Source organism: Sinocyclocheilus anshuiensis, unplaced genomic scaffold, assembly GCF_001515605.1.
Source record: "Sinocyclocheilus anshuiensis isolate Anshui unplaced genomic scaffold, SAMN03320099.WGS_v1.1 scaffold1906, whole genome shotgun sequence".
NCBI classification, from domain to species: Eukaryota; Metazoa; Chordata; class Actinopteri; order Cypriniformes; family Cyprinidae; genus Sinocyclocheilus; species Sinocyclocheilus anshuiensis.
Genome location: NW_015546187.1, coordinates 33,034 through 45,410, shown reverse-complemented (window position 1 = coordinate 45,410; position 12,377 = coordinate 33,034). Strand labels below are relative to the sequence as shown.

Sequence of the window (12,377 nt, the reverse complement as noted above, 5' to 3'; positions counted from 1 at the left end):
AATCGCATGCCAATGTGCATTGGCTCGTTTAGTTTACACTCGAAGTAGATTGGTCTCTCTAAGCGAGATCCCAATTTCATCGGTCATCCGACGTGACGTCGAGAGTGACCGACTGAAAGGGAACTCTCCAACACTGCTGACTATTATGTTACATATAATTATTACTATAAATTTTTATTCATATAATATATATTTACGATATATAAAGTTGCGTTTAGTCCAAAATAATGACTTTATCACCCCTGGTGTACAGCGTTGCGATCATGTTGTACTAAAAAGCAGCAAGACAGAACAGCAAAGAGTGCCGAGATCTAGCGCGTAGTGATACAAACATTTATAAAAAGAAAGAAAAACTAATTGATTTGTAACAGCAATTCAAATATCGTTCATTAGGGACAAAGACTATTTGCAGTGCATTACACTGAATACTAGGGCTGAACAGATCTAAGAATGGATGGAATGAACTCGCTTTCTCTTTCACACACACACACAATCTCAGATAGGAGGGTAATGAGGACAGGAAATGCATTGAAGTTTCGAAGACTTCATCAAGCACAACATTAGTATTCCCCGCTCCACTTGGAACTGAAAAAACTCCTCTCTCTATATTTCTGGACAGCCGTTGCCCCTCGCGCAAACTTCGCTATGAATGAACTCGGCAGAAGCATCGTTTCAGAGACAATAATAATGCTGGTGTTGTCCCAGGACTGAGTCACGCTTACATAATGCTGAGCCTTTTCATCCAAAAACCACCCAACAGCCACCCAGCAGAGCTGACTGGGCTAATTGAATAACCTCCTAATGGGAGCGCTGAGCCCCGTCCAGCCCATTTCCGGCCCTCTTTCCCACAGTTTTCCCTGTCTGCTGTGCTCAAATGGCCAGACCGTGACCCCCTGTGCCATGGGACGTGCTCCCGTCACTGGAATCTGGTTACTATGTGGTATTGGGGTCAGACCGCGGTCCGTAACACTGAATCTCTATGACAAAAAGCTATACATTTCAATCAGCACATTCAACAGACTTTATCTCACATTCTTCTCAGATAAGGCTCTATTTATTCATTTGCAACATGAGAACGCCATATCATTAAAGTTTTAGAGCCATAGTTTTCAGCAGAAAGGTCTTTTTAATAATGCACGCTAGTCTTCTGCAAAGCTTGGATGGAGGTGGTTTCCTCAAATGTCTATTTTTGTCAGGGTGGGAAAGGTCTCAAAGAAATGTCGAGAAAAGATCATCACATCACAATAACACTAACAAGAAAGGACATTATTTCAAAATATGAATCCTTCAAGAATGCAGTCTTATGATCTCATAATGAAACAAAATGACTTAATTGATTAGATACAGAATGGAAAAGAGGCCATGCACTGAATAGAAGTTGAAAACTACAACTACATTCCACTCTCAGATGAAACATAAAGCTGTCATTGTAATTCAGTTGACGGATCTGATGAGATTTCAGAGATCTGATCTGATGGGAAAGAGGTTTATGGAGTTGATGGCTATCTTCATAATTTAGTTTATGGAGACATGAATACGGAATCTCTACCTTGTGCTGTTCGGGTCGAGTCCAAGAGGCCTGCAAAGAACACAGACAAAACAACATAAAGAGGCAAAGCAGTCCTTTAGAAGGAGTCCTCTGTTATTGAGAATAAAAGCACTGCACATTAAATACATTTGTTTAATGATTAAGCATATGGGCTAAAAATGAAATATTACAAAGTGAGGTATATTGCAAAAAATAAACAAAAATATCATACTATGAAGCAGATGAAATGTTCTGTTGTTATTCTCTTTTATTTTAGCATTACTCACTCAGTTAAACAGATTTGAATAGGCTAATCGTTTATTCTGGTTAATTAAATTCTGCTTAATTAAATTCTGCTTACACATACACCTTTTAAAGCTCATAAAATAATAAAACAAAAGTAATACATGTAAAAATTCATATAAAAATTCTAATTAAAAAAATATTAAAAACCACAGGGCAAAAAAACATTTAATAATAATAATAAAAAATCTGAATTTACTTGAAAAGCAAAACTGTTCAAGATAACAAGTCTTTTTTTCTTTTTTTTTCAGACAATTAATCTTTAAGGAAAATGTGTTTTTAGTAGAGGTCAACGATTAATAAGTTATGCCGATTAATCGGCACCGACAGTCAATTGCTGGCACAAAAGTTATCTGAGTCCTTTTTCTCTCAAACATATGTACTTTATGTACTTCCTCTTTTACACATTCACACTGTGCTGATGCCATTTGGGGTGTGGAACTGAAACCAGACAGCTAGACAAATACATATGCACATTTTACTTACACCTTATAATCAGTGATTATATTTCTTTCCTACCATATAAGGTAATGTATAACTCCTAAATACTTTGACTGGATGTCTGAGACATCCTGGCTGATGTTGTTTGTATAAATATTTTTATTCTATTTTAAAAGTATGGTTTAGTACAGTTTTTTTTAATTTACTTTACTTTCAGTACTGTTTTTTAATATTGGTTTTTAATTAATTTCAGCACTGTTTTAGTTTTCATTCAGTATGAATTTTAAAAACTCAGTCATCGGCCTGTTCCAGTCCTCACATTCGTCAATGGACGATTAATTGGTTATCAGCCAATGTAGTTATCGGTATCGGTAAAATCCACTATCGGTCCACCTCTAGTTTTTATTACCCCTTCGGCAAATTGTTAGTAATTAGTAAAGAAGACTTATTATCAATAATTTTGCTTCTCAAGAAAGTTTATTTTGTTTTAAGGGCATTTAGATATTTATACTGGAAAAGAAGATAAAACACTGATTGAAAAATGATTTTTGCAGTGCATTATCATCTTAAAAAGAATGAGTTCTTAAAAAAACTTGAGTTTTATTAATAACAACATTAAAACATAAAATAAAATGCTGTAAGTAATGACTTCCTTCACAATCTGCAGAGAACAGGACCATTACATTTCTGAACTCTCAGAAAAAAAGTACAAAATTGTCACTGAAGCGGTACTCTATGATACAAAAGCTAAAAGGTACAACTTTGTGTCTTATTTATCCCTAAATGGTACATATTAGTACCTAAAGTGAACATATTACTACCCTTTAGCTTTTGTACACAGTGACACAGAGAATACTCAGACCACACAGATAAACACTTCATGCAATCACTTTCCATATGAAAGCGGCTGAAGTTCTCTGTGGACTCACGGCACTTCACATGGAGGCTGAGCGTGCACATGCTTAGCAACACGATGCAATGGACAGGAAACCGCTTGACATGCTACAACACATTGAGATTATCACCAGACAAAACACACAAAGAGCAACAGGCGCTAATCGAACGATGTCTGAAATGGTCTGCGCTCTGTGTTAGTGCACTTGAGCACAACAATGTGTCTCTGTACTGTGCTTGCAACAACAAAAAAAGCCAAGAGTTGAACAGCGCGAGTCATTTTGCAAGAGCATCAGAAAAAAGCGAAACCCTTGCAGGGTTGTTATGATGACAGCAGGCTGAGTCTGCTAGTCTTGCAGCTTTCATTTGGCTAACTACCTCCCCGGAGACCCGCACGGAATAAACAGTTATGATCAATGCCTTTTATTCTGCAACGCCGTCTAATTGCTACTAATTAAAGTTAATATCTTAGTATAAACTGAAGCCCTAGGCTAATGACGAATGCTTGAATAATATTTTCAAGCCTGATAAAGTACCAGAACAAAATGAACAAGCTGCTTATGTAAATGAAATGTTCAGGTTATTGTTCACATTATTACATGATGATTATTCTGATTAGATCAGGTGCCCAACGCCTCAAGCCTGCTCTGATCTCTCAAATGCACACAATGAATCTGGCATGATTACAATATGAACGGAGAACAAATCCATATGCGTATAGCACATCTAGAACTTGGCAGCTTATTCAAACAAGAAGTACTGAGGAGTGAATTAGTGGAGTTAATTATAAAATGCTAAACTACATGTAGAAAAGTTATGTGCAGTGCAGTGAGGGAGGCTGGAGCACACATGGAATAAAGGCATGAAAGTGCCTTTGTCAAAAGTCATTACGTTCTTAATGGGGTTAGTATAGGTTTTTTAGAGGCAAAACACTTATAATTTACCATAATGCTGTCCAAAAAAATTAAGATCAGATTCAAATGAATAGGAATCATGTTTAAATAAAATTTAGCTGCTTTTTTTGGTTCATTTGGGAGAAGAGTATTACTGTTCAAAAGTTTGGTAAGATTTTTTAAAAACAATAATATTGTAGATATTATTACAATTTAAAATAACTGTTTTCTATTTTAATATATGTTAAAATGTAACTTATTCATGTTATGTAAATCTGAATTTTCAGCATCATTACTCCAGTCTTCAGTGTCACATGATCCTTTAGAAATCATTCTATATGCTGATTTGATGCTCATTTCTTAGTTATTTAGTGTTGAAAACAGTTGTGCTGCTTAAAAGAATAGTTCAAAGAAACGCACAGTGAATCACAAGTGAACTGAAATCACTGAATTTTTTATAACAGAGCGAGAGGACGAATGTAAATGGCATCAGTTCACGCATGATTTACAAGGCATACGTCATCATGCTCCATAACCGTTTACCTGAGGCTGTGGACTACAGGTAATAATGTAACATTCAGTTTATTGCACAGACCTACCGTTTCACTTAAAGGGTTAGTTCACCCAAAAATGAAAATTAGCCCATGATTTACTCACCCTCAAGGCATTCTAGGTGTATACTTTCTTCTTTCAGACGAATCCAGTCAGAGTTATATTAAAACATGTCCTGTCCTTCCAAGCTTTATAATGGCAGTGGGTGGGTGTTTTTGTTCAACAGTCCAAAAGAAGTCCAAGAAAGTGCATACATCCATAATAAAAGTGCCTCACATGACTCCGGGGGGTGAATAAAGGCCTCCTGTAGCAAATCGATGCGTTTTTGTAAGAAAAACATCCATGTTTAAAACGTTATAAACCGTTTTCTCTAGCTTGCGCTAACTGTCATACATGCTGTTCCGGGCAGATGACGTAGGACGTATGCGTAGTACATGCACCGGTGAGATGTGACGAACGCGGAAGCGCAGAGAAGAGAGTCAAACAAAACCCCAGTCACAAATTAGAAGTACAAAATGAGGATTTTGATATAAGACAAGAGATTGGTTTTCCTTTGCTAAAGTAAGGAAACTTTGCTTCCTTTGCTCCTGTAAACAAACGTTGGTTCTCGCGAGACTAGCATATTCTCACTGGCGCATGCGCTACACATACGTTCTACGTCATCCGCCCGGAACAGCATGCATGACAGTTAGCGCAAGCTAAAGAAAACAGTTTATACATTTTTAAATATGGATATTTTCATACAAAAACGCATCAATTCGCTAAAGGAGGCCTTTATTCACCCGCCGGAGCCATGTGGAGCCCTTTTTATTATGGATGGATGTGCTTTATTGGACTTCTTTTGGACTGTTGACCAAAAACACCCACCCATCGCCATTATAAAGCTTGCTTTTAATTTAACTCCAATTGGATTTGTCTGAAAGAAGAAAGTCAAAAAAGTAGTAATTTTCATTTTTGGTTGAACTAACCCTTTAATAAGACCTCAATATATCGTCACGAGACACTGGAATTAATTCTGTGCTTCCTGTACCTGCTTTTTTGACTCCCAAAGTGATGGAACACATTGACTTGCATTATATATCAATCACCAGCTAAAAATCACCTTTAACTCTTTCCCCGCCAAACACGGAATTTTCTGTTATTCATGAGACAACGCTTCCCTGCCAAACACGGAATTTTCCAGGTTTCCTTGTTTTCACTATTATACGGTAGGGGGTGCTATTACGCATCTCCTGAATGAGTCTAGAAAGTGCCGATCAAAAACACAGACGAGAAAGACGCAGAAACGAGCGATCTCATATGTAAGCATATGCAGATAAAAAATAATGTGATCATCAACAATATATAAATAAAAACTGCCTAATGTTACAGAGTGAAATGTCAATCCAGAAAGTGGTAAAGGCCTCTGCAAGCTTTGGGAGTACTGATGGAAGTCATCTACTGCATCTTTGCTTTAATAATATTACTGAATATGATCCAGATGTAGCATTTCATAAAAATGCGATTTTCTCAGCTTTTTGTTCAAAATGTTGCTTTTTTTATGAAACCTACCTACATTCAAATGTTGATAAAAAAACAAAGCTAGAATAAAACAGATTTTTTTTGTTTGTTTGTTTGTTTGAAAGTAGAGGGTCTGATCTTTATCTTGATGCATTGTATTTTCAGATATTCATAAAACAAAATATTCTGGGGTCCATGAAATTTTAGAGAAAATCAGCAAAAACGGTTGCGGGGATAGAGTTAATGTACAACTGAAAAAAGAAAGTCACCAACATCATGGATGACCTGAGGGTGAATAAATTAACAGCAAATCTTTAATATTTTTGTGGAAACAGTGAAACGTTTTTTTCAAGATTTTTGATCAATTTATTTGGAATAGAAATCTTTTGTAACATTATAAATGTATTTACTTTTTCGTGTGATAAATTTAATGTGTCTTTACCGAATAAAAGTATTTGAACGTAGTTGTAGGTAAGTAAAATGGAGTGACATGAATTGATCAAATTATATTTTTTATAAAATTATATATTTTCTGTGGGATAACACTGGACATGGTCTTTCTTTCATTTTGACTACTAACAGATCATTAACAGCATAAATATACAGCAATTTCTTACTGAAATTGAATTTTTGGCTGCTAACCCGTTATGCCTTTTATACTTGTGATGGTGAGGTTTTTTAGATGAGAGAAACCACCGCTGCTCTGAAAAAACAAAAACGCTTCAAGCTAAATCTTGGAACTCTGCTTCCACTCCACACCGTTCACTTAATTTGTTTAGGAGGACATGCAGAGCAGCAGCTGCTACACAGCCAAACACAGCACAAGTTCTGCTGCTGATTTTACTTTTATTATTAGCGTTTTGTTGTTAGGAAGGGAATAATAGCATCTATTCTGCTTTCTTATTACAATACCATAACTGGACAGACCAAATTTCAGTGTCGTTTATGTGATGCCAGAAACACGAAGATTTCAGAACAAGTCATTTCCGCAGCTTGGTTTCAATAAAATAAGTATTTTCATAGTACAATAAATTCTTTAATCTCGACAGATCAAAGCAGAATTGATCTCTCATAACCTTTAAAATGATTTCTTATAGTTTTCAAAATCTTACATCAGAAATGTAATAATTAACAGCGTGCCACAGACACTGATGAGAACACAAAAGTTGTATTTAACCTGAAAGATTGCTTTATTCTATTCCCTCTTGCAGGATAAAAAACATCAACACGGTTGCTGCGAAAATCTTACGCTCCAGTGGAACTGCCATGAAAGGGACAGTGTCCATATCTCCGTTTCATCAGATCAGCTACAGTTTGCCAGGAAACGCTGTTTACAAAGCTCAGGGAATAGGTGGCTTTTCACTGGCTGTGGGGTCACTGGCACGAATGCACAAAGCTATCAATGACGGCACTAGCATAGGACATTAATCTGAAAGAGCATTGTGTCTGAAAACAAGAGCTGCCCTACACATGCCCTGCTCTCTCTGGAGTGTGTCTGTGGGGTTTAGGAATAAAACACTCCCTCAACTTACAACCATCTCAAGCTATTCATGCTCTTGTACTGTGCAATCTTATTATACTCTGTGTCCATTTTAATACTACTACATTTATGTTAAAAGCCAGTTCAGCTCCTATCAGAATAATAAGCTATTCTGATTATTTGCTCATGTCATTCCAAACCCATATAAACTGTCTTTATTCTGCTGTGGAATTCAGGTATTATCAAGCTGTTGTGTCCAAGAAATCTATTATGCTCACCAAGGCTGTATTTATTTGATCAAAAATACAGGGAAAACTGTAATATTGGCATAATGTTACAATTTAAAATTACTGTTTCTATTTGAATATACTTTAAGATGTAATTGATTTTAATATATTGATTCAATTAGGGCCCTACGGAATTCCTTTTTATTTTTTTTCCCAAATTCTGTTTTTTCCTTTTTAATTTTTCTACACTCTGTTTTAATGGTTAAATTAAAAGATATTAATCAAAAAGCATGTCTAATTAATTGAAATCATAAAACTTATACAATTTAACAGACATTTATTAAAATGTACATTTTTAAGGCTATATGAAATATGTTTTTTTTCCCCCAAATTGTTGTGTTTTTGCCAAATTCAGAATTTTCTGGATTCCATTTTAATGGTTTCATTCAATTTGAATCATAAAAAGCATTTCTAATTAATTGATTTTATTAAAAATAATTTATTATCATTTTATTTATTTATTTTGTAGAAATACTGTGTTGTGTATTTACATTTTTCTGGTAAATAAATTATGATAAATAATTTTTCTGGTAAATATTCCTTAAAAATAGTTTTAATCATTTTATTGTTAGTAGTAGTACTATGAATACATTAAGTCATATATAGTTATACATGTGTCTGTGTTTTTCCCGCATAGCAGAAATATTAGGGCCCAATTCAATGCTCATGAAACTTTTCTATTTATTAAAAAAAAAAAAAAAAAAAATGCTGCTTAACATTTTGGTGGATACTGATAATTTTTCAGGATTCTTTGATGAATATTAAGTTTAAAAGAAAAGCAATTATTTGTAATATAAATCTTTTGTAACAATGTAAAAGTCTTTACTGTCACTTTTGATCAATCAAACACATCCTTGATGAATAAAATTATTGTTTTAAGCATACATCTCAAATCTTGTAAAATTTTGTGTTTAAAAATGGAAAAAAGGATTACATTAAAAAAATTATTATTTGCAGTGTTTCACTGAACGCAGCTTGAACGGTCTGCTAAATATTTCCTTTGGAATTCTACCCAAAAACAAATTCATACAGGCTTGGAGCAACACAAGGATGAGTATATGATGACAGAAGTTTCATTTTTGGTTTGCTATCTCTTTAATGTGCTCTACAGAATTCTCAAAAGAGACCCAGAAAGGAAGGCGCTACTGAGAAAAGACAAGAGAAAAAGTGGCTGATGTATTGGCCCTTGTTCAGAGGTTGAATTCTCCTCTTGTCTTTCAACCGGATTGTGATAAGCTGTGGTCCGTGGCCAATTCTTTATCGCCCTGCGGCGCTCCTACTCTGCCATTTTTATGACCCGCTCATTTGTCTGGCACCTTGGTAAGTGGCTCAGAGACTGCAATATATGACAGTCCTCAACTCATTTTTTATTGACCCAACTATTACAATCAGAAGATAAGATACAAGCTGCGTCTTTCTGAGGGAGAAAACATTAATTTTCATACGACAGGAAACTCAAGACACTGAAGGATTTCCATGCACATATGAACACAGGTGTAATACATGACACACAGCTGTGCAAAAGAGAGCACGGAGAAGGTAGAAACATGCATCACGCAGAGTAAGAAGATCTAAAGCTCTAGTAAATATTTTCAATAAACCCTTCCCACATCCTCGAGCAAAAGAAATTGTAGCCATGACACTGAGTTATTAAAAAGGCATTCCTCATCTGAAGCACCCAGTAAAATTCTTGTGGAGAAAAAAAAGGTTGCACAACCAAGAAATCAAAAAACGTCTCTAGGTTACGTATGTAACCATGGTTCCCCGAGGGAACGAGACGCTGCATCGAAGTCGCTTTGGGAACGCCCTTGCGTGACCGCGTTCTGAAGCACGTGTCAAATCAGTCCAATGGAGTAGCGAGACGTCACGAGCGGGGTGACGTAAGCACCAGAAAGTATAAAAGCGCATCCGGCAGAGCGCAAACCAGCTTCGATGAAGTAGCGCCTAGAGGGATGCAGGGAGTATGGCAAAGAGACGCAGCGTCTCGTTCCCTCGGGGAACCATGGTTACATACGTAACCTAGAGACGTTCCCCTTCAGGAACTCGAGCTGCGTCGAAGTCGTTTTGGGAACGAGAATACCCACTGCGCCATACTACCAAGTCCCTGCCTGTGTGTGTATCTTGCGAGCACATCACGAAGAGAGAACTTGGGAACCTGGGGTAGATGCCAGGTCTAGGTTGTAAAAACGGACAAAAGTGTGCGGAGAGGACCAGCCCGCCGCAGCACAAATGTCCTGCAAGGCCACACCCAAGTTGAAAGCCTTGGAGGCCGCCATACTCCTGGTCGAGTGCGCTCTGACCCCCATAGGTGACGGGAGGCCAGAGGACTCGTAGGCTAGTGAGATGGCCTCGACCACCCACGTAGTCATAGTCTGCTTGGTCGCCGGAGATCCTTTCTTTGGCAGACCAAAACAAACAAAGAGCTGATCTGCCTTACGCCACGGTGCAGCTCTGTGTGCATAAGCGTCCAGTGCTCGAACTGGACAGAGCAGATTAAGCCTTTCTTGGCCTACTTCCTGGAACGGAGGAGGACAGAAGAAGCCGTTTGATAGCGCGGTTCAGAAGACGGAGATCTAAGATCGGACGCAACCCCCCATCCTTCTTCGGAACGATGAAGTAACGGCTGTAGAACCCGGACACTCTCGAGAGAGGCGGAACACGTCCTATGGCCCCCTTCCTCAAGAGAGTATCTACCTGCTTCAGAACGCGGTCACGCAAGGGCGTTCCCAAAGCGACTTCAATGCAGCTCGAGTTCCTGAAGGGGAATCCCACTTCAAGCATGTGATTTTCTGTATAGCAGTGTTGGAATTGCAAAGTGACACATTCAAAAATTATTTGCAGCGTTAAGGCAATTTGCTTTTCACAAGTGACTATTAGAAACACTAACTGTTGATTGTCTTTACCAAACTGCATACAGTCAGCATGAAATGGCATTTGCATTTAACTTCAGTAATGTGACATTTCAGTGAAAGCTTGTTTTCCGACACAGGTAAGATTAAAAAAGGGTAATTGCGACTTGCAATTGTGAGATAAAAACTAGCAACTGTGAGGGGAAAATATCATAACTATGAGATAAAAAGGCACAGTTTCCTATTTAATTTTTTTATTCTGCAGCAGAAACAAAGAACCGACTTGCAAGAAGTAAAATCAGCATTCTCACAATTGACCGTTCACAAAGAGCTTGATTGTCAGGCGATTGACCAATCATAACGCCGAATCCGCCATCTTGTCTGACAGCTACGGCCAGAAACTAACAATAAATTAAATTTTCTACCTATTAGATTGTGTTTTATTAACGTCTATACCTACCCCAAACCTAAACAATAATGCACAAATAGTAATTATTATTGTACAGAGAGGAGAACGTGGTTAAAATAAAACATGTTCTGATGTTCATTCATGTTCATTTCGTCCTTTAAATATGAAAAGACGATTGGTCCACGTGCTGCTTTAACTGGCAATACAGTGATCTGTCATTAAAGAGCCACAAAACGGTAGGCCTATTTATTGTTTGAATTTCTTTAAAAACGACAAAATTTGAAAGCTGAGAGTCCTGAGACCTTGTTTCATACCAGAAGTAACCTGCTATGTCTTATCTGTCGGTCTGTTGTCAGTTTCCTCTTTGCTCTGCGATGTATTATTCACTGCGTGAGAACATGGTATGCAGTGTGAGAGCGGCATTGTTTGTCGGAGATAGTAACAGTAACTGCGGAGGGTGGGTCTTTGCGAACAGTCAATTCTGATTTTTTCCCTCAGTATTCTGAATTTATCTGTCACAATTCTGACTTTTCCCTTCAGTATTCTGAGTTTATATCTCGCAGGCCCAACTTTTTCCCTCAGTTTTCTGATTTTATATCTCGTAATTTCGACTTTTTCCCTCAGTTTTCTGGGTTTATATCTCGCAATTTAGACTTTTTTCCTGAGTTTTCAGAGTTTATATCTTGCAATTTCGACTTTTTCCCTCAGTTTTCTGGGTTTATATCTCTCAATTTCGACTTTTTCCCTCAGTATTCTGAGTTTATATTTTGTAATTTAGACATTTCCCCCTCAGTTTTCTGAGTTTATATCTCGCAAATTAGACTTTTTCCCTCATTATTCTGAGTTTATATCTCGCAATTTAGACTTTTCCCCCATTTTCTGAGTTTATATCTCACAATTTAGACTTTTTTCCTGAATTTTCAGTTTATATCTCGCAGTCCCGACTTTTCCCCTCAGTTTTCTGATTTTATATCTCGTAATTTCGACTTTTTCCCTCAGTTTTCTGGGTTTATATCTCGCAATTTCGACTTTTTCCCTCAGTATTCTGAATTTATATCTCGTAATTTAGACTTTTCCCCTCAGTTTTCTGAGTTTATATCTCGCAATTTAGACTTTTTCCCTCACTATTCTGAGTTTATATCTCACAATTTAGACTTGTCCCGTTTTCTGAGTTTACATCTCGCAGTCCCGACTTTTCCCCTCAGTTTTCTGATTTTATATCTCCCAATTCCGACTCTTTC

At 37.1% G+C, this 12,377-nt stretch overlaps 1 protein-coding gene across 1 annotated transcript in view; it reads right to left on the bottom strand.

Annotated features, from left to right (window-relative positions):
• The window catches only part of LOC107701393 (neural cell adhesion molecule 1-like), a gene marked incomplete at its 5' end in the record, with an annotated part of 66,205 nt that overhangs the window by 42,328 nt on the left and 11,500 nt on the right, over positions 1-12,377 (bottom strand). Inside the window, one exon of the mRNA XM_016503392.1 lies at positions 1,550-1,579. Within this exon, the coding sequence (XP_016358878.1) occupies positions 1,550-1,579 (30 nt within the window). The remainder of the gene's footprint in view (positions 1-1,549; positions 1,580-12,377) is intronic.